The sequence below is a fragment of the Dufourea novaeangliae genome, unplaced genomic scaffold (genome assembly GCF_001272555.1).
Source record: "Dufourea novaeangliae isolate 0120121106 unplaced genomic scaffold, ASM127255v1 scaffold8, whole genome shotgun sequence".
NCBI classification, from domain to species: Eukaryota; Metazoa; Arthropoda; class Insecta; order Hymenoptera; family Halictidae; genus Dufourea; species Dufourea novaeangliae.
The window spans coordinates 378,553-401,370 of NW_015373923.1; the positions used below are offsets into that span (position 1 = coordinate 378,553).

General features: G+C 46.4%; 1 protein-coding gene across 1 annotated transcript in view; it reads left to right on the top strand.

Moving 5' to 3' along the window:
• The window catches only part of LOC107194517, a 153,487-nt gene that overhangs the window by 80,898 nt on the left and 49,771 nt on the right, over window positions 1-22,818 (top strand). Inside the window, 1 exon segment of the mRNA XM_015584159.1 lies at window positions 21,347-21,537. Coding sequence (XP_015439645.1) covers window positions 21,347-21,537 — 191 coding nt within the window.

Consider the following 22,818-nt stretch of genomic DNA (forward strand, 5'->3'; position numbering starts at 1 on the left):
GCTAGCTTCTTTCCCTGTCAGTCGTGTTTTGTTTTCCAGGTTCTGTTTATTTACACGACCGGCTTCTGTTTATTTACACGCTCGAGTTCACGTTGAAATCGTAATAAAAGCTGGGGAAATAGCTTCTGACCGGAAATGTCACCGTAAACTCGGGTCGTTGACCAATCATCCACGCTCGTGGATTCCTTCCGAACGACGATATAAATGTTAATTCTCATAAAAATTTCACATTCTCAACAAAGGAGTCGTTTAATACGGAGCAACATTATCACGCACGATAAACGGTGTTTAATTCTCCACACGCGTCGCGAACGGTCGCCACGCCCTTCTTCGCCGTGACTAATTGAGCCACGGTGCCCATTGACAATCGACCAATTAATTGTCGACTCGCGCACACTGTAGCGATAAGTTTCGACCCGCATTCACAGGTGAGCACGTTACCTTCGCAAAAGAGCTTTCCACGTTTACGATCGAACTTCGGGGGGCCACGATTATGAACGGAAAAGCGAATTTATTACGACACTGGGGAGAGACTTAGGCGATTATCGAACGGTCCATTGTTCGGAAGAATACCGACCCTGGTCCGGTAATTTGCGTGGGCGTTTCGAAGAAGCGAATGGAGGCTGGCCTTTTGTGTTGCTGCGAGTTCACGGAAGTCGTGATGTATGATATATCGGTTCCTCCACTCGTCACACGGTTCAAGAACCTTACGATATCTATAGAATCGTCCGAAGAGCAGTAAACTGTCGATGAATGTTCGAAGGTTCCTCAGCACAGAGTGTTGAGAACACTCGGTGCCGAGAAGCCTTCGAGTACTCATAGATGATTTACTGTAGTCTCAAGATCCGCGAAACCTATGTACAGAATTGGACACAATTTTATTCGAATGGTACATAGCGAGAAGCTGCAGTATCCGAGGTTCATCATTTTGTGCTTTGAACAGTTAATGGGCAATAAATAATTGTTCGCCAAATGTCAACTCATTCGAGATGAAGTGCTATTAAACGACGAAATTACCCGTAAGAATTAAATTAAATTAAATTGAATTGAATTGAATTAAATTAAATTAAATTAAATTAAATTAAATTAAATTAAATTAAAAATGACGAAGTACTTTTTTCTGTTATCTTTTGCTCGTTATTCTAAATTCATTATCCAGATAATAAATTCGCGTATCTCTGCCTGTGTAGTTAACCGATCAAAGAGACAGGTGGACAGATTTATCGACTTGTCGCGAGCACTTCGAAGACCACAAAAGGGACAGCTTACGGGAAATTGGAGAGAAAAAGAGTGTAACTCAGGAGGATAATAACGGCTGTTTCTCAACTTGTCCGTGCTTTCGTCGTTACGTAAACCGTCAGCGGCGTCAATTCCAGGGAAACAGAAATAATTTCCGTCACCGTGAACCGTGGAATTACGCGCCGAAAGTCATAAAATTCGCTTCGTTTAGACGGGGCGAGAAGCAGGGCGCGTAATTATCCGAGCTGGCGGCGATCTCTTGGAACGACTCGCGGCGGTGGCGACGGCTTCGCAAGACACGCCGCCGCGGTTTTGTCGCAGAACTGTATTTCTCCGTCCCCGAGACGAGTTCGCAAGCCGCGATTTTAATCCAGATATTATTTATTTGCGAACCGCCTCGACGGCAAGACGGGGATAGGGGAGGTGCCTTGCTCCATTGTTCCCGCAATTTCTCGCGGCTAAATTATTGCCGTCTGTGTAAACCGCGGGCGAGGATATTAGCCGAGCATTCGTGTAGCCGTGTTACGGCCGAGCGGAGTTTCTCTTTCTTATTGAAATGCTAATAATTCCACCACCTCCTCCTCCTGCCCTGGCTCTTGCAATCTCTCGTTCCGCCTTATCTCCACCGGGAACGGTCTCCTACTCGCGAACGTTATTAGGTCAAACGGTCGCCGTCTTCCGGAACAAAATCCTCTGTATACGCTGTATACGAAATTCCGCCTGTACGCTCGAGAAAGCTGCTGCATCTCGAGAATTCAATCGTGCCATTGTTTGTACGACGCCTGTGATTTCGAGCTCGACAAATTCTATTATAAGACCAGTAACCCCGCGTGAAAGAATCGTAATCCGAAGAAGGATTAAAGTAAGAATTGTTTAGTCATAAATCGATGACAATTTGTTGTAGCTAAGAATTCCTGTTTGTACGATGAAAATATATCTTATAAGAATTTATAACGGAAAAGAATATAACTTGCAAGAATTTTTGAGCAGAAAACCAAACTGTCACCGACTGGCTCCTAAGAAAAAGCAGCAGAGTTCCTCAACGAAGAGATTCTCTAGCTCGTCTCCCAATCTCAAAAATGCTTGCATGTTAACGAGAATTATGTTGAAAAACAGTGTACAAAATATATTTCCATTGTATAAACCAGAATTTCGAGTTACAACAAATTGTTACCAGTTTACGACAAAACAAATCCCACTTGAAAAATGACCCTCGTAATTCTACCGGATCGCCCAGACAAGCTATAATAATGAAACGCAGACTCTGGCTATAATTAGACGGAAAGTTCGCGCCCCGGCTCTTAATACCGTTTACGATTTATCGTCGGTGAAGTTTCAGTTATTAGTTTCGAAAGAGTTTCCGTATCTCTCGCCCGTTGCTCTCGGGTCAGGATTCCTCGCGGAATCCTTTTATCCCCCCGGACGAAGCCCATGCACGCCCCCTCTTCTCTTCCGTCTCCCTAATAAACTTAGACTCTCGTCGCGTTCTCGCGGCACCGCGTCGACGGATGAGGCACTCCCGAGATTGCATTATACCTGACACGCCAACGTCGACGTCGTCGTCGTCGGGACGCTCCCCGGAGACGGCTGCCGGGCGGCGTTGTTCACCGTCGACGCGTCCAATTTCGTTTTTCCTCGACGACTACGTCACGAGACGAACGCTCTGGTTCGGCGTGGAATCAATTCATATGACCTCTGCGCGTCCACGTAGAAAAAGAATTACTCGCATCAAAAAGTGTGCCCCCTGATACCATTTAACTTCCGTCTGAAACATATTTTAATATCGTCAACGTTTTCCCACGGAAGTTATACAAGCGAATTTAACTCATTACTTGGGTTTTAAATGTTCGCCGGTTCTCAACGTGTTTTCGACCGTATAAATCGACGCATGTGGCGGGACATCAAAGTTGTTGTTACTTTTTTTCTCTCTCTGCCTGTTGCTTAATCACCCCTGGACGACGTAAAAATACAGACTTTTAAGGGTACACACCGCGGGACGGACGGTCGCCAAGCCGGTGGAACATGAAACTCTTAACGACCTGCAATTAGACGTCGTTAAAACCCCTGATATCAACGGTTTCGAAATTTTTCGTGGCTCTTCCGTCGTGGTCGTTGCGTTTTTGGTAATGCGTGTATTCATTAACGAACGTCGTTTAATCGGAAATGTTACGAAATCCTGTATACTTCGATCGTGAGCGTCCGGAGGGTAAACCGCATGTTTTGCAAAAGTCTGATCTACCCGGCGAACAAAAAGAAACAACGTACCCGCTGGTAGAAGGTTGGATTTATTAGTTATAAGTCGTAATAATGCAACGTTTATAGAATCTCCTGTGTATCGTAATATTAATACTGCTATTGAATCGAAAGGCAAGCCGCGTCGCTTCACGCGCAATTAAAACGAATAAACATTTTTGCAACGTTCGAAAACGTGCCCAAGCGCAACATTCAAAAAGATGACACACGAGAGCACGTAAATAATTTAATTGACCGTCCCGAACGTCAAACATTAATAATTAATTTCACGTGAAACCGGTGTCTCGTATAAATTATGTCCGTAATCGGGCCATGGGAACACTAATAATGGAATTAAATTATCAATAAATCAGGCGTACATTACAATTGGATGTAATGACGTTTAATTTAGCAGAGTTCGAAGGTACCGATTTCCCGAAACAATTCGAATCCCTCGAGCCTCAGTTTCAAACTTCATCGCCGTTGAAGAATTCGCATAGATCCCAGGAATCCCAACTTTTTTTTTGTTCGAGCTTCATGCGTTGTCTCGTCCCAGTGACCTCGTCTACCTTCCTCGGATATTTTTAAACGTTCCGAAAGCAACGACGAATACCCAAGCTTCGACTCGCGTGCGCGGATCAGTCGTGCTTGGATCATCGTTCGATTTTTCTCGTTGGCTCGTCCCGCGTTGGATTGTGCTCGTGGCTCGACGAAACAGAACAGTACCGTTACAAACTCAGTTCCTAATCGTTTAAGAATAACTATCGCCATTTTGTTAAATAATATCAGATTAGTAATATCCAATTCTGTCGTCGGTTAATATCTAACGTTAGTCAACAAAGATCCGTAGTTTCACAAATGTGAAATAAATCTTCAGAATTTTCAGTTGAGAAATTCAAGTACTTCCTGTGAAAATAAAACAGGTCTGTTTAATATCGATATATTCGACTTCAAACTAACAAGATACAACATAATATATGTATTATCAGTCTTCTAATTTTGAAATAACGATTTAAGGGTCTGAGCCCTGAAGGGTTAATAATATTATTTAGTAATTGCTTAAAAAAAATGTCATTATAATAAACATATTGTATAGTTACTAACTATATTCTGAACTGATCACGAATTGGATTCTGATAAGGAACTGGATCAGTGACAGTGTCTTTATCAAATTAAGAGACAACCGCTCCGAGGTGCGCGTCATTGTCCTCCATTTGCCCGGCGGGGCTTTCAACGGAATTATTCGATCTACCTCGAAACAACTCGGAAAGTTTTTCGCAAACGAATACACACGCCGTAGCTGGGCGCGGGGCGTCCCCGATTTCTTAAAATATCCGGCCGCGGCAAACGTCGGCACTTCATTTTTCATTCGTCTGCCGGAAGCCCGCCGGAAGAGAGAGAAAGAGGCAGAAGGGACACCCTAAAGACACACGGGCAACCGAAAGCAAAGGTACGGGCGTTTGTGTACCGTGGGGCAAGAAACTAAATGGAAACTGTCCGCCTGATCCCCCGCGAAACTGTGCCAAGGAGCGCCGACTTCTTTCGATCGCCCCCAATTCACTGCGTTCCTAGCGCGCGCGTGTTTTCGTGACGCAACCCTTCCTAGCCTCCCCCTTTCACGGTTCACTCGAGATCTCATGTTTACGTAACACGATTGCGTCCGATTGCGAATTAATTTCATTTGGAAGAATCTTGAAAGAATATTCCACTCGTCGCCGGGGATGAACATTCCTATGAACATTTCACCGTAGATTTTCCTCCACCTTTGGATCGATAATATTGTCCCGATATATTATTTATTTACTTACGATTCTAATATAAAACATTGACTATTTATTAGGAGAACTCTGCTCAGCGTAAATCTATAATCTGTTGGTTTTTTCGAAACATGTCCGTTCTCTAAGATTCTCTCTCGGAAATTCTCTGTCAAGTCTCTCTTGACAACCCTTTCGATCGAACCATCTTCGGATAAATGGATTATAAGAGTCGTTTCACAGAATGCTGGGTGACTTTTCATGACGTTGCAAACAATATTCTCAGCCCTGAGTGTTTGCCACGGAGGTGTTGAATATCCTCCTCGATGAAATTACCAGAAAATTCTTCACTTACGTATACCGGACTACCTTCGAAATACAAATGAGGTGTGTCAGTGTGACCGTCGGTTTTAGGATAGACACTCGAGCGATTGAAGTTCAATTGAAATTGATTGTTACTTCGCCGAATGAAAGGAATCAGAAGGAAGATCGTTGAAAGCACAAGTGGGGATACGAGATTGCGCGTAAACGAGACCAGACGAATATAATCGAGATGCAAAGTGACGTGGGGGCTCGAGCGCGTAATTCGAGCGTGTCTCTGATGCGAGGAAGATGATGAACAGTGCCATCGTTCCGCTGCGTGTTCCGGTTTTCGCTGGAGAGATCGGCGGACATCTGTCCCGGGCGAGATGCCGCAGCAAAAGTTTCACTGCGGCGAGTGCAAGAGTCGTCTGCCCGACTTGACCAGCGACATGTGTCGGCTGTTGTCTTACAGAAGCCTGAACGGCCTGGTGAAGGAGAGGGAGAGACGACGAAAGAACGAGGAGGATGGAAAATCGTCGAAGACGCAAGACAAGGTAAGAGAGGAAACATTGACGACGATCGTGAACACCTAAACACCTTTGCGATTTTGTGTTGAAACGAACGAACTGGGAAGCAATGCATTTTAATACTCTCATTTAACTAGAAGCCTTTCGGTGGCGAGATGTTTGAAGGAGATACGCGGTTAGAAATTGTTTGAATACGTAAAACACCAACGAGGAAAAACACTTCGCGATCTCATTAGGCCAGAGGATTCGTAATGGAGGTCTGGCGGAATTAATGATTTTCACGTGGTTCGTATTTCGTATTAATTCCGGGACTCATTGTTACTCTCGTTTAATTGCTGTCGGAGTGGGGGGAGGGGTTACCAATAAACTTTAGATACCTGAAAGGTATAAAATTTTGTTGCTGCTGTCTTCCGGTTCAAGCGTTCGCGGGCCATCTTTTTCCGATAAAACTACCCATATTCCAACAAGTCTTTCTCTTATGGTTCTTATATGGGCCAAAAAGAATTTTTGTAGAAATTTCGTTGTGGCACCCTTTGAATATGCCCTGTACGAATTGAATTGAAACTTTCCGGGGTGGTTTTATAATTATGCCACGCAGTGTGTACGAGTCCACAGTCCACGCCGATAACTTTCGCCGGACACGTACGTACTCCCATAACACCCACAGGGGTAAGAACCACCCTGCTGTAGACGAACAAATGTAACATGCTAAAAAATGCGTATGAACACTAGACAAGAGAATTGATGGCGGTATTACGAGACTTGTCGAAAACATAGTAACTCGGAACAATCAATTCCTCGCGTGGTGAAAAAGAAACAGGGCGACGATTGGTCCCTCGATCCGCCCCAGAAATCGAACGATTAAATAAACCGATAGGGGAGCGTGTCGTGACGCTCGCAAAGGCCGAGCTTGTAAATAGTGCTCGCTGGGCCGGGGGGCAGAGCTTATCGACTGCCGCATGACAGAACGTTTTACTCCGATTGCGAGCCGTAGCCGCATAACTCGATAAAACGGTCTGTCGTAGCGTAGTCAAGCAGACTGGGAGGCGAACGTTGCGACCGTGTTTCGATTCGTTTCTCTTCCACCTCCTGTTCGCGACCCGGGGAATCGTTTCGCCGGTAGATCGATTACCATCGAGTCTGGGCATCCAGGTGTGTCGTCGCCCGAGTTCTTAATTGTTACAACTCCATTACTCCAAAAATAAACTTAGTTAAACAATCTACGTCTCATTGGCCCAGAGAATACAAATTCACCGTAATGTAAAAAAAATTCAACCTAGAAAGCAACAAATATTTTTTTCAGTCTTAATTCCGAAACTTTACCGGAGAACGTACTTCTCCCCGTGATGCATTCGAGTTTCTCGAATAATGGCTCCGCGGAGTTCACTTTCGAAGCTCGCGCGGAGAAGAAGCTGATTCAGTGCTTCCGCGCGTTGGTAATTCGGAAAGAATCGATAAGTAAAATAAGAAAAGTATGTCCAAGACGAACTCTGAAATATGCAGAAGATTGTTTCGAATAGTTCGAAAGAAGGAAATCGATTCGGGGGAAGATAAGTGGATACGATTAGGCGTTTTAACGGTGCGAACTGAAAGAGCCACGGGACCGGAAGTGTCCGGAGGCGACTCGAAAGTTTTCCATGCGAGTCCAGTTCCGTGAAAGATTCGAGGACGAACCCCGTTCCAGGGGAGAGTTCGTTAGGGGTTACAGGGGAAAAAGGAAAAGTTTCTTTATCTGAAATGAGATCCTGGAACACGCTCCGACGGTCGACGGAAGCGAATTAAAAAAAACTAGCGAGGCACTCTTCGGCGGCGTGAAACGATTCGGTGATCTCGCTGGAAAATCGAGTGTCTGACGGGGACGATATTTTCGCTGCGACTTCAACATGCAAATTGTATAATCGGATTATTAAATAAATACTACACAATACCGTGTTCTATCATTCCATGATAATACTCACGTAATCCTGACATAAAATTGTGCTGGATTCGACGTTCCCTTTCAGATCAATGGACCGGTCGAACGTCCACAAATTCCGGGATTACCTCGTGTTCAGTGTTCTTCGAATTGCCCCTCCGTGAAAATTTGATCCGTCTTTAAACTGTTATTTCCACAGACGTCCACAGTGATTCGAACTCTGTGTAAGTTTTCGTACACGACACCCGCGGTCTCTGGCGCGGAAACTCGCGCGTAATTCTCTCGCGAAATCGCGTAACCAGAGAAACCGTGAATGGCTGGAACCAAGAAGAGGGTGTTTCGGCAATTGAATTTCCATTTTGAATTTCTTGTTTGGTCGGTGGTTTATAAATTCTCGAATAAAACCGAGCGCGGGCGCCTTAGCGAGAAATTGCACGAACCGAGAAATCGGGGGCATTCCGTCGCGAATGGCCGTGTAATTTTCCAGATTGACGTTCCCGTGGCTCCTATTCGGAAGTCGTACTCAAAACTCGAGCGTTGCCTCGAAGTAGCCGATACTAGGTCTGATACACAGAGAAACGGTGCTTTTCAACGATCCCCCGTCTCGCGCTTTCACGAGAATCGAACTTCGAAAGGAATAGCACACTTTTCCCGTTTCCGTTCGCCGTGGCATTGAATACCCGCTGAGAATTTGCCAATGGCGATTTCTCTGGTCAAAAATATGTTCGCTTCTTCCAAAAGCAACAGATTTTATTCCCGTTTCCGTCAGAAAACGAAGGCCACGATTGCGCGGAAACTGCGGCGCCGAGAACCTTGAAGAAACTCGACACCTCGGCGTGAAACGAGAATCCCGTGATAAATAATTTATACGACGTTGTTCGGTTTCCAGTCGCGAAACGCAAGATGCGTTCAGCTCGTCTGGAAGATCGCGGTGCATGCGGAACGTGAAAAAGCAAATTGTTTGTACGACAACGGAATGCGTTGAACGATTCTTTGGATCTCCTGACAGATGTTACATAAGAACGATCGTGTAAAATCACTATAGATACGGTATCACTCAACTCTCACAGATATCTTCGGGAATAATAAACTATGTACAGTGTGACACTCTTTTTCATATCCTACACTATTAACACTTTGCTGGCGGAAGGATTTCATGTGTTTGTAAATACACAACTTCAGGTGTTCTAAAAATATTTACAAGTTACTACTTAACTTTTGTACCTACTACTAGAACAAACGCTCTCAGCTTTTGTTTTCGAAAAGGCATCCTACTACGTCATCCGACATGAAAGTGTTAATAACAAAATTGGAGAATCCAGTTTCCAAACTCGAGGGACGCAACACTCGTGGATAAATTCTCGCCTGGCCCGGTGGGTTTAATTAGAAAACCTCGAAACCCAATCGCGCAAACATTAGGAAACTTTTGAACATCGGGACGTACGTCACGTTGTCCCCGAAATCCCCGAAGCAATTGGGACATCGGGGATTGGTCAAATTGCGCCCGGTGGTGTTCCGCTCGCACAGCAACCCGCAAAGTGTCCGTTAATTGCGGTCCTTTATCAACAAAATCGTGAGCTGTGCGGGAATTTTTGGTCCACCGGTCGAACACAGCTACTGGTGCCAATCCGTAGCGGTTTTGCGCGCGCGAGAGCGCGACGAAAGAGAGCCGATTCGATCTGTTCGACTCTCTAAAGGCTTCAGGCCTGATTAAGCGAACCGAGGACAATAGAAACGAATGGTAACGACGTGGACACTACGAACACCGTGTGCACTAATTTTTAGTCTTCGAATAGTGATCAAGTATGCATTCAAATAACACGATGTTGACTATAAATCATTAGCTAAGGATGATAAATGGAGGTAAAACCATTTCACTACTGTAAACTAAAACTATAAAGAGGTAAATATTGTGGAATGTCTTAAATGACAGTAAAGTTTGAAAACAATAACAAACTTAGAGAACTTGATTTATAATTCACGTCATGCCATTCAAATGCGTACTACGAATATCTAAATACATACTTGATCACTATACAACATAGTCGAATACTCAAGTATTCGAAGTTTATTCGTAGTTTTCAAATACTTACACAATATTCGAATATGCAAATGCCCACGCAACATGAAAACCGGACCAGGGGATATCGATACGAGGTTAGGCCACTGAAAAACCGCGAGCCATCGTCTACGATTTCGATACACCGGGACAGGACACACACACACGCTGGCTATCGATCCGCGGGGCTCATATTTTTCCGCAGTGCTTCGCAATAATATCACCATTTATGTACGGACCGCAGAACCCGATATCCGGTTCCCTTTTACGTAACGTTCCGGGTTGCCTCGACTTTAACTCTCGAACCGGAGGGAACCAGCGAAAATCCCGAAGAGCTCCTCGATTCGACGGATCTCTCTCTCTCCCGTAAGAATGTTTTCTTTTCGATTGTGTAGAATCAGTGATAACGGGAATATGCTGAATTACTGCAATATCGAATGTATGCTAAATTAAATTGTGTAATATAATCGCGAAAGGCACTGGTCGACCGGAAATTGTCTTTACGGACGGTGACTCTCGAGCACTTCGTTGCTTGTGCATCGTTGAATGGAGCGAATTATCCGGGGTCGTCGTCGAATTTCAACGCCGTTTCCATAGTCGAGACGCGTATAACGACGTCTGTAATACCGACCGTTTGTTCGTTTAAAGGGCAGATGCAGGAAGGAACGGGAGGGAGGCTGGTACAGGTTGATAACACCGCGAGAAAACTGCTGGAGGGCGGGCAGCGAGGAGGAGCAGCTCGCGGCCAGGTTTTACAAATGTCGAACGAGCTCTCGCGTGTACAGACTTTCGCGTAGTCGGCAGCCTCTTGACATTTAAAGCCCATGCAAACCTCGTAACGAGGTAAACGACCGACGCCAAACACACTCCGTGGCCCTTTCGTGCCGTTTCCTTTTTAAAAAAGACTTCGACTTTGGTAACTGATGCACGACGAAAACACTCCCTGCGCGTCTCTCTCTCTCTCTCTCTGGTGTGAGTTTCTCCAGGTGCCACGCTTCGACCCAGGTGATCGATAGTCGAGGTCGTGGTCCAATATGTCGACTCGAGCCGATGCCCGTAATTGGTAGAAATGAGGTGATCCAGAAGTTTCTTCCCGTGGCCAGGCATCATGGTAACGAGCAATCGTATTAAAATGTTTTTCGTGCCGGAAGCACTGAATCGGCGGAATTCCACGGGATTAAATCCGGTTGTGAGTATGAAGGCGGATGTTAGAATCGCAGGAATGTTCAGCGAGGAACGTATCGGGCTGGTTGCCAAGAATATTTACAATTCTTCGTGGTAATCGATAACGAAATAATCACGCGAAAAATATGTACTAGTGAACTATTTCCATGATGGCGAGCCGTCTCATGTCGGCCAATTAAACGAACGATTTTCCATTACGTAACGTTCTCGGCAGCCTGAATGGAAAAATAACGAGACAGTCGCAGCGCAGAGAAGCTATTACCTCGAAACACGCCGCGTGTACCTAAAGGACATCCGCCTGGAAAACGGCGCAAATACGTGGAAAGACGTTTTCGCGTGTCGCCAACGGGGGACACTTTTATTTCCAATGCTCATGTTCTGCGATTTTTCGAGATCAGAATCATTGTGAACGTTCGGTCGTTGACCCATCGAGGTACAGAAACGCACCTCTAACACGAATTATTCCTTCGTCGCCTGTCGCCCGTTTATCTCCACACATTCACGGAAAAGAACAATCGTCGCCATTCTCCCGAGACAGGTATTGTCGCGACGGAATCCCGACAGAACCGCGACCTAGAGAAGCGAACACTTCCGAACTCGTCGTTTTGTCGTTCCGTGAAAGACTAGAAAAGCACGAGGGCCAATTTGCCCGACTTGCGTGTCCCATTCGGAACAGACGGAATTATTAAAAGCTACCCGTGGAAGCAGGGATTGCCACGGGGGAATAAACGACAACACGGGGATATGTTGGAAAGTTGCTTTTAACGGCGAAACGTCTAGCAGCTTCTTCTTCTTTCTGCTGCTTCCCGTCTCTATTTTATTCTGGACGAGAAGGAACAGAGTTGTAGCCCGCCAAACGAAAGGTGTACGCGATGTACTCCCGGCATTTACCGTCGCAACTTCCTTTCCATCGGGGAGGATTAAGCTTCTCCGGGGTAGTCGTAACTCCAGGAATCTCGAAGGAAATTCAGGAAGCCGGTTTCCCGTTGGAAGCATCGCACACGATCACCCCTGTGCCCCCCGTGTCCGTCCAACGTTCTCATCCTATGTCGACAATTACAGGGGAACGGGCGCTAGCTCGCGTTCATCAGAGATCGTACGACTTCCTTGACTTTCTCGTGTGCAGGGATCTCCGCTTCTTTGATACAACGTTCCATTTGGCCTAGGTCCGTTCGTCGAACATGCGACGAGTGAGTGTTCGAAGGGTCCTCGGCACTGAGGTCCCCAGGTGATGTTTTTAGTTTTCAGATTATTCAGTCACATATGGCCATTAGTTTATGAAATATTTAATGTTCAGTGCCCGAGGAGCCTTTGAACGTATATACGTTTCATTGCGTGATCGAAGCTACATAGGACCGACCATTCGATCGCGGAAGCTCTAGCCGTCATTTAACTGGGCTGTTCGGGTTTTATGGAACTCAAAGATACGCGTGGCAGTTACGGTTCGCGAGATGACCCTCGTTGTAACACCGTAGCAGGGTAGAATCTTCTCGCCATGACGACGAGAAACTTATAATTAAGGGAATAATAGTAAAAATTGTGCGCTCTCGGTCCCTGCTGTAGGAATATATAAAGTTAACTCAAGAAGAAGCGGAACCCCTATGGCTCAGGGAATGGAGCTCCAGCTTTCCATCCGAGAGGACAGATAGTTCGATTTCCCCCGTCTCGTGGAAATGAATTCTTCTGATAATTTCTTCTCTCCTCGATTACATATATTCTTGTAATAATTTTCAGGTTTCCGTCGTTGCTATATATTATAAATTAAAAATAACGTACCGAGGAGAACTTCGAGAGTGAAATATTCCCGTCCCCAGTACCCCATCCAACCTCCCCAGGAAAATTTGCATAATAGGTACTCGAGGATCATGACACTTCATTGCATACAGTCTGACGGAGCGGGCCCGTTGCTTTAACTTCTCCTGAAACTTCTCGTTGGTTCCGACCTATCTCTTCCACCTGGAAGACGAGGACACAGGATAACGGTTGTTGTTGTGTATGCTTTTCCTCATTGTTTTCGACCCCGCAGCGCACACCGCCTGCGTGTACGCGTGAACCATACAGTGTGCTGTGCACGTTCCCCGACTGGAATTGAAATTTACCAGAGCACATATTCGAGTTAAAAGCGTTTTCCAACTAACGCACGCGCGTGTCTGTGTACGGCTTAATTCACAGAATGCTTGAAACATAAAACAGTGTTGTTATTAAAAATGGATACCGGAGAATTTTTCACGATGCATGGATACTATTTTCACCTGGTCGACGCCTGTGTGAAGTTTCCTTAGAAAGATTCAGGAGAATGTCTGCTAGAAAATATTATATATGAAGCTCCTTTCTCCACCCCCGTTGTTTCCGTAATGCACGACTTCTGTTGTAAGCAAGATGGCGCGGTAGGAAAAAGGGTCCGTGACCTGGTTACAGAGGGGGTTATTACATCGAAGTACGAAGATAAAAAGAAAGCTTTCGTTGAACCGTTTTCTCCGTAGAAACCAAGGTGGTTCGAGGTGTATACTGTGTCAAAGTGCAGTTGTTCCGGGACTTTCGACGTATCCAGACGAAAAAAAAACCATTAAAACCAGATTTACACCAGCGGTCTCGTCGGTACACTCGGATCACGACAAATCAAAGTCAATGAGACAGATATAGGGTAGATGTTCTAATTACTGCTTTTTTAAGGTTGTGGCGTAACTTCATTTAATCGTTTCACGTGCTGTTTAAGTTAAGTTTAAAACTGGTAGTACCTATTAAGTTTTAAATAGGTATTAGGGGTACTGGCAGTAATCGGGACATTTACCCTAGACTAAATTCAGACTGATCGTAATCTGACCGTACCTTTGACCGCTGGTGCGAATCTGGCTTGAATAAATTCAGGTATAATATCCGTCTCGAGATTGTTCTCGGGCCCAGAAACGCAATTGGCCGGTCGATCACGTTCCAGCGTGCCATTACGGATGCACGAGGGCGCATCAAAGCGCAACGACGATATCTCGCAATACACGTGTCTCGGACGTATCGAGGCAGCAGCACCTCATTGCAAGCAAGATTATCGCAAGATTGTCCATGAATATTTAGAGACGGACGAGGTAGCAGGTAAAGGCCCCTGGTATCCTACTACCGCCGAGAGCGTATCCAAACCCTGGAAATATCGCTGAAACGCGACGAGTTTCCCGATGACGCGTGGTCCCTGCAATTTACAATCGCTACTTAATGGCCCTCGCCCACCCCCTCATCGAAACGCGGAGGGCCGAACTGGCAATCGGGAATTTACGATAATAACGACGATCGAATCCGAGAGCGATCGGACCGTTTGTCATTCGACCGTTTTACAGGTCGTTATTCCTAACGCCAAGCGGGTACAGCAGGGGCGATCGTTTCGACGGCCGCGATTCAATGGGTATGTCGCTAATATTTTTATTATTCGAATTCAGCCGGTAAATTGCCGAACGGATCGATAAGAATCGCGTGCGCGCGTTTCCGTTCTTTATCGGTGTGTGCCGCCATTGCCGTTATTGCATCGTGATTCCCGGGATTCCCACGGATTACAAATCAACGGTTACGGGGTGACTTTCTCGACTCATGCGCGTATTAATAGCCCGCGTATCAGAACGAAAGCCTCGTAAACCAATACGGCCGACCGATGAAGTTTACGGCTTACCTCGGAACCGATTATAATCGAAGTCAGGGAGAGTATATATTACTGGAAATTCCTTGGATCGAGTTGAGAGAAGTTCAATCTTCGGAAACTTCCTCTCCTGCGCGATGGGGAATCCATCGATTTCGTCGATTCTTCCCCACTAATCGCCAAGTCCTCTTGTAACGGAATCGAATATTTTTCGAACGATCTGTGTTTCGTGAAAAATGGATCCTTAACGAGCACCAGAGTTCGACGATATTATCGTAACTTTTGGATAAATTCGCCGCCAGGAAGAACGGTGGAAGGTGGACGGTACTATATTATTTCGAGGACTCGATCGCGAGAAATCGAAGGAAGCTTCGACGACTTCTCGAACGTAATTGAAATCTTTTTTTATCGTCGAGGCGGCCGTTCGCGCTAATTCCGAGGTCTCTATCCGCGAGCAAAGAGTCCTCGTTCAATCAAATGGCCCTGTAATAATCCGAGCACCGATCCTCTTTCCTTTAATTGCTCCCGCGGCGCATTCGTCTGGGCTTTGTTCCTCGCTCTCTCCCTCTTTCCACCGAGAACACGAATGGAAAGAGAAATCGCTGTCGTTATTTCTCCGACTTTTCATTCTTACCGTGCTCTAAGTTTGCTAATTACGGAAAACGACGAGGCGCGCGGAGATCTTCGTCGAATTAACGCCGCCCGAGTGATTCTACGGCAGTTTAGCTGCGAATAATTGAAAAGAAGAATCAAAACGAAGGGGATAACGTCGATACGACGCGGGACCACGATAAATTCCCGCTGAAAAATTTTTAATCCGCTCCGTGTTCATCGGAGGAGGGACGATTTCGATGCGTTCAACGGTCATGCGTCTTTCCCACCCTCAAAAATTATTTCAACGACCTCGCCCCAATTTCTGATAGGAAAATAGCTTCCCCCCTCCCCCCCTGTGCCGTTTTAAGCGATATTTACGAGCTTGCGTTCGCGCACGCTGAGCTGCCCCGCGAAATTATGTGGGCCAGCGAATAGCTCGTGAATTCAGGACTTCCCGGCTGAATTCCCGTGGAACGAGTTATCGGTGAACGATGTTCCTCCTGGTTACGTGCCGCCATTGTTACGGACCAGGCGAAGCACGGCACGCGAAACTCGGCCATTTTTCCTCACCTGTTCCGCACACTCTGGCGATTCCTCGATGAAACTTAACCCTCGATCACCAACTATTAAAATGTTTGAATTTCCCGCTTTTTCTGTTATACACAATTGATCACATGTTAGCAAATTTTTTCTGTGATTTTTTCATCATTTAATATAGATATATTTAATATTATAACTGATTATAATAGTACTTTGAATTTTCGTTATTAGAACAATGTTTAAGTTCTTGTGAGGGACAGATGTGACTCTTCCATCTGAAAAGTTTACCGGAAACTGAATTAAACTTTTCGGACGATATCTCGAGGTGGAAAAAATTAACGGTGATCGATCTTGTAGCGTTTCGATCGACAAGCCACGCCGCTACAAAGTATAGTTCCACCGAGAAAAATATCGAGGGGCGTAGCCCGGGGGTGCTTAGATCGTTTCGCGTTCTCGCGAGAACGGGAAGGTCGTGCTTCCTCGTGCAGCTCGCACACGACCGGTTCGAGGGACAGAGAAAGGCGGCGCGCGCGTGGGTGGGCCTGTATATCGCTGCGGCCCATTTGTTTTCCGCGACGGGTGAAAAATGTTCTTTCTTTCAGGTAGCCCCGGCCGGCTTACCCGGGTCAATGTCTCGCCCGGTACATAAATACTAAAACCGTTTCTGAATCACGCGACGGCGGTGTTCGTGAACGTGCACACGCGACACCTGCGCACGGAAACGCTCGACGAACGGTAGCAGCGTGTTGTGCATAGTTACAGTGTTGTTGGTAGATTCAGATGTTTAGTATTTCAAAAATAAACGTTTTATTCTACTAAACTTTTGTACACGAAATTCTTCAAGTTTCCAAAGCACTTAGACTATAGCTTCTAGAAATGTTAGGTTGTCGCGATTATTCTATGTGTCCAGCTCAGGATCGTGGTTATCTCAATTAATCGGTAAGCATAAAAATGTTGCAAACTGCAACACGAATGAGAAAGACGGGGCGCGTGCGCCTGAAAAATGATACGGTAGAGCTCGTGCTACAAAGACGTTCTCTGTGATGTACGTCTCGTTTTCCAGTGCCACGAAAAGAAGAATAGATCGAAAGGCAAGCACCAGGACGAACGGTAGATCTTGAAAATGCAATTAAAGCGACAGAGTCGTTTCATTAAACTGTCAGTGGTACGCGTGTCTACGGTCTGCTTGGAAGGATCACGTACCACGAGGTAACATTGGAGGCTTACGTGACACTTGGGCGCAAACGTCCACGCGATGCTGGCGACTCTCGTAAAAACACAGAACTCCATAAACCTCGACCAGAGTTCCCCGTAGCCACGTTTCACCCAGCGATACGGTTTTCACGGAAATTCCGCGTAACTCGGGCCCCAACGACACATATACTCGAGTTCATCACCCCCTTGGTCGCATAAATCGGCGGCTAATGCGACACGACGCATAAATATGAGAACTTCGATTCAGGAATAGAAGACCTCTGAGACGGAGAGAACGAGAATATCATGGAATATCGTGTTAGCGTATATTTCGCCCGGTTGGCTAGGATAAAAAAAAAAGAAGAATTCGAAGATGAACGAGAGGTCGATCCTGTAGCGCCAGAAGTGCCGGACGACATTAATTCAAGCCGCTTCCCCGTCGGTTGTTCTGGTTGGGTATATAACGCATCACCGTTTTCCATCCGATTTATTGGCTAATCCGATATTTATTGGACGCCCGGCCAATTTCCAATTTACGCAGCGGTTAACTGCCACGAGGCCAGCATCGGCACGTTAACTGCCGATGTGCCCAACTGCACCCCGCCACCCGACAGGCTTAGCGTTATATCCGGTTTAATTGGATCGGGATTAAATTAACTTCCGGCAATGATGGAACTTTAACGCGGGGCTTCCTCCTCGGGACCACCCGCCCGTTTTGCTCCCTCTTGTCGCGCTCGTCCATCGATCTCTCAACCCCTTTTCAGGTGCTTGTCCTTCGAAACTAACCACCCACCCTCCAGCTTTGTTGCCCGATTTTGATACCCGATTCACCGCAGTCCAGTATAATTTTGTCCAGCATTGTGTTTCCACAGAAGCCCATTGTTCCCTTTCTTGCTAGCTCGTGGTCCTTTTGTTTACGGGCTGGATTTATTCGCCGAAAGTAGTTAATTACTTGGCTCCGTAACGTATCGTTGATCCAATGAACAAGGTGCTCGGGACGCGACGAAAGTAGGCAATTAGGGTAATTTGCAGGCGAACAGCTTGGAGGACTGAGAATCTGCGACTTGTGTGTGTGTGTAACGTGATATCGCGATTTTGGTCCTTTTGACGAGCTACTAGTTTCCATTTTTGGTAAGCTGTGGAATGTTACACGAAGGACAAAATATAACAACCGATATAAAAACCAACCGCTACGATTAACCGAAAATTATTTCGTCCCATTGATCGTTCAAAGTGATGTTAATGACGGAGTCTGCAATCTTTATTTCACCCGTGGCGCACGCCGTCATTTCGGAACGTTCAACGGAATTACCGACTGAAATTACAATTAGTGTCGTAATTCAATATTCAGTGGGCCGGGGAAACGAACGAAATCGTTGGTACCGTAACGCGCTATTATTTCACAGGAAGGCGCGCCGGCGAGTGATGAAAAATTAACGAGGTCAATCAGTAGGAGCGATTCGAAATCGTTCTCCAAAACGAATCCAGTCGATCGGTACGTTCTCGTAAGATCCGCAAACTTACGTCGTCCCTAATTGAAATCGTAGATAAAACACGAATTCTACCAACTTTTTATTTATAAATTTTACCAGAAGACATTTTATCGTAAGTCGCTGGAAAGCTGTTCTCGATAGGGGTAATTGACGGAGCCATCACCGACACTCCGTGCTCCTCTCGCGTTCTCCGTAGCTCTAGACTAGTACGCTAATAATGACGTATTTGCCCCGCAGTTACCCTCAACGCATTACACGGCAGCCGGGTGCATCGTTGACAATCACCAAGACGCGCCCCGATTCCCGTAATCCACCGAGGGAAACCCTTTGTCCGCCCCCTAAGACGACGCGTGTACTCTATCGAACTGCACGGGGAAGCCCCTTTGTCGTCTGCAGCAGAAATTACCTCGAATTAATGCCGCCCGAACATCCTCCATGCCCTCCCTCCCGAAGCTTTTCCTTGTCTGGCCGCGTCGTCGAGCTTCCGCGAGTCGCGGCGGTTTTCGAGGCATTGTCCCAAGGGAAGCGAGCTTTGTCTGCGACCGACATCCGCTCCTGCCGCGTATTATAATATTTTCCATACAGGGGAGATCGTACTACCCCCCTCCCCTCTTCCCCCTGGATATCCATCGATCGTGGAGATCGTGAATCTGAATTCAAGTATAATCGATTGGGATTTTAAAAAAGAGCAAACCTCGAGTTTAATTGTTGTCGGTGGCGATCTCGTTAGAACGAACGCACGAGGAAAAGGTCTCGTCCTATCGCGCGGTTCCAATGGTCACAGTTTTCACGGTTTTAATAGAAGATCAGGATGCGCTGAATGCGATTCGTTATCTCCGTAATTACGCGCGGGCAGGACCGACGCGCGAAAGTTTTTGTCCAGGTCGTTCGCGTTTCGATCCGTATACTCTCATCGAACACAATGCAACGTATCGCGATCACCCTTTTTAAAAGCTGTTCGTATACATATATAATAAACGAGATCCACAGTGTGATGCATATTAACCTATAACATATAGGGTGAGTTAATAAATACTACTCTCTAAAATAACTCGTTACCTATTGATTGTATCAGCAAACGTTTTAATGAAATATGTAGCATTTTTTATGTTATTTTTTTAGACATTTTTACATTTCATTTCTTTTGTATTTAAAAAAACAATTAATCCATGTTGTCGAGCCGACTGTGTTCGTTTAGCCGAGGGAACACGTTCGTTCGTTCTACGTTGATTCGATAACTCGTCTCGTTTCATTTTACCCTCGAGTCTCGGGTCGCTCATTCACGAGATCCACAGCGCATGCACGGTTTTTCTTGGTCCGTTCCTCGAATCAACTCGGTTTCCCTTCGTTTTTGCTCCTACCGTTCTTCTCTTTTACCCCGATCCTGCATTCGGGTCGCGTTTTCCGGCGTTTAATTATTTGCCCCCTGACCCTCATCCGCGATCCGCCGCCCGCGGCTTTTTGCGCCAAGCATCTAGGAGCGGTTGGCTGAACTCTCTTATTCAGTCTATAGTACCGTTTTTTCTTTCAATATCCCTTATTCGTTGGAAATATTCACGCCTCTTCTGTCACCGGTACGGGGAATCCCACGATGAAACAATCACGGAGATTATCATCGATAACTGAGACTCCCAAATTCGATAACACTGTTCATCGGAAGTGAATCTTCCTCGTTTCTTTCGCCGGTACGATTGATTTCCGATAAATGAACGAAGACTAGCGATTCTGCAAAGTGTTTCCACCCCCTCTCCTTCTGCAAAAACAACCACAGATGAAGGGGAGGAAATCGTGTTGCGATCTGTCCCCAGTCCAGGGGGATAGAGAAAATTGGTCCCGAGTAAAAGGCGCGACTGGACAAAAAGTTAAGAATCACACAGGCGGCACTCTTGGGTTTCCCTGGTTTTTGATCGACTTATCTCGGGTCACGTAGAGCCGGGGCGAGAAGCGTGTTACGATTGAAAGGTTCGCTATCGCTGACCGTAAGCGCTTTCTTACTCGCCGTCTGATCACCCGACGTGACCGCACGACTTCGCGATAGCTCTCGGTGAAACAGAACCGTTAAAGGTAACGAACGGGGGCTCCTCTGGACAACGTTATACGTATATACGCTACCGCTCCACGCTGTCGATTATCCGTTCCACCTAACGAATCCGTTTCCCCGATAGAAATAAAAAACAAAGAAAAGGTTCCGGCGTGCGAACGTGACCCGCGGAATATGTACGGACTCTACATTCCTCTTGAATTTTCCACGAACTGATTCTGATCGACGATTCTGAGCGTCGTCGAGTCGAATATACTTCGATGCGACCGGCCATTAGTTCTTCAGCTTTCCAGACGGACATTTAATTCGCCGATGATCTCCGGATTTTCGATACTTCCAATAAAGAACGCCGAAAGCGTTCGCGTCCCTCCATCTCCGCTCAAAAACAATAAAGATCGTTCGAGCAAAGCAAAAAGGGGTTGGGGGGAGGGCGTCTCGGGGAAATAAATTCTCGGCGACATTTATTTGTCCTCCTGGACATTCCGCAAGATTGGTATTTCCAGCGGGTCGGTATACGAGACCGTTAGAGCAGAGCACGACATACCGTCGCCGCCTGTTTTGAAACGGCAACGGTGGAGGAAGGAAAAAAAAGAGGCGAACGGAGTTCATAGGGACCGACTAAAGCGGCTTTTCTCTGTTCTTTTGTTTTAGGAATTGGAGAGAAGTTACACCCTCTCGACACCGGGTGGTAGCAGCCCCGTTTGTTGCCCGCCCTGCAGCCCGCCACCAGCCCCAGCCGCGTACATATCGAGCGCGCGTGCCTCGTCGCGGAGACTCGGCGCCGGAAGTGGACACGGAGGCCCGCCGTCCCCGGAACGGGATCCCCTGGGAAGACTCTTAAGGTCAGTTCGATCCTCCTTCAACGGGGACGTTATCGTCTAACCCCCTTCGTTGCCGAGTGAAACGTGAAATAACCACCCTGTGTCCTAGGATGATTCGGTCCCAGAATCTTTCGGAAGAACTGCTATCTTTTGCGGAATAGAAGAAACACACAGTGTGTCCGTAGAACTTTGGAAGATGCGCGTAGCGTTTTTGCGCGAACTTACGATGAGACTGGATTTTTAAAAAGTAGTGTACTCCGTCAGCTTATCAGTATTCACATTGTATCAACAGTTTGTTGGTTATTTGTTGTCATCAAAAAATTACCGCGTTAACGACCACCGAATTTGTATATCTTAAGGGTACACAGGGCAACTCAATAAAATCCGTTCGAAGGTCATAAGCCCCTCGAGGCAATCGGCCGGAAGCCGTAAAGCCAGTCACCTTATCCTACGTACCCGCCGATCATTTCCACGGTTGATCACCTTTGGTATAAGGGTAGAACGCTTAAGGTCATCAATCTTCCCCGGACGGCGCCGCGTGTACAACGAATGCATCATTCAACGTGAAACTGCCACTTAGCGTGACTACGGTTTCGTCGCTTGGGAAATTAACCGGGCGCTCGATAAGCGAGCTACTTCGGCTCCGTACCTATGGCCACGTGACTCGAATTAATTGGAAATTTTAGTGGCCCGGCACGCGCTCGTGAAAAGTTCAAGGGGGGAAGGAAAGGAAGTGTAACCTGGCTTGTTAAAAACGTTCGTGTCTTTTAAACTCCGTAACCGACAGGCGTCTACGTTCTTGCCGGGATTCGCTGCAATTTTAATTGGAGAACTAATGAAAATACGAGAGAACCCAGCGGGTCGGTTTTTCCGGGTAAATTTCGTGCAACCGTGGTGTTTCACTAACTTTGGGATATGTTAAAATTTCATTAATCTACGAAGAAAATCGTGCTCAACGGGCTTCGTGAAAGGGAAACACCTCACGGGGATAGATGCGATTCCCTTTGCTCGACTCGCATTATTCCACGTCGCGGTTCGTTTTCATTCGTGAATCTCGACGCTCTCTCCTTTGATTCACACACACGCGTTTCATGTTTGTCATTCAGTCGCGAACTCGGTGTGAACCGAACAGGGAATATTCGTAACAATCACGACATCGACACTTTTTTGCCGGCTTTGTTTTTCCATTCAGGATTTCCTCTTTAATGCTGCGCACGACCAAGACCCTTTTTCAAGCTCGTTCCAGGATCAACGTCTCTCGTCGGATCCATCAAAGAGTCCTCCCGTGTTTCGTTTGGCTCG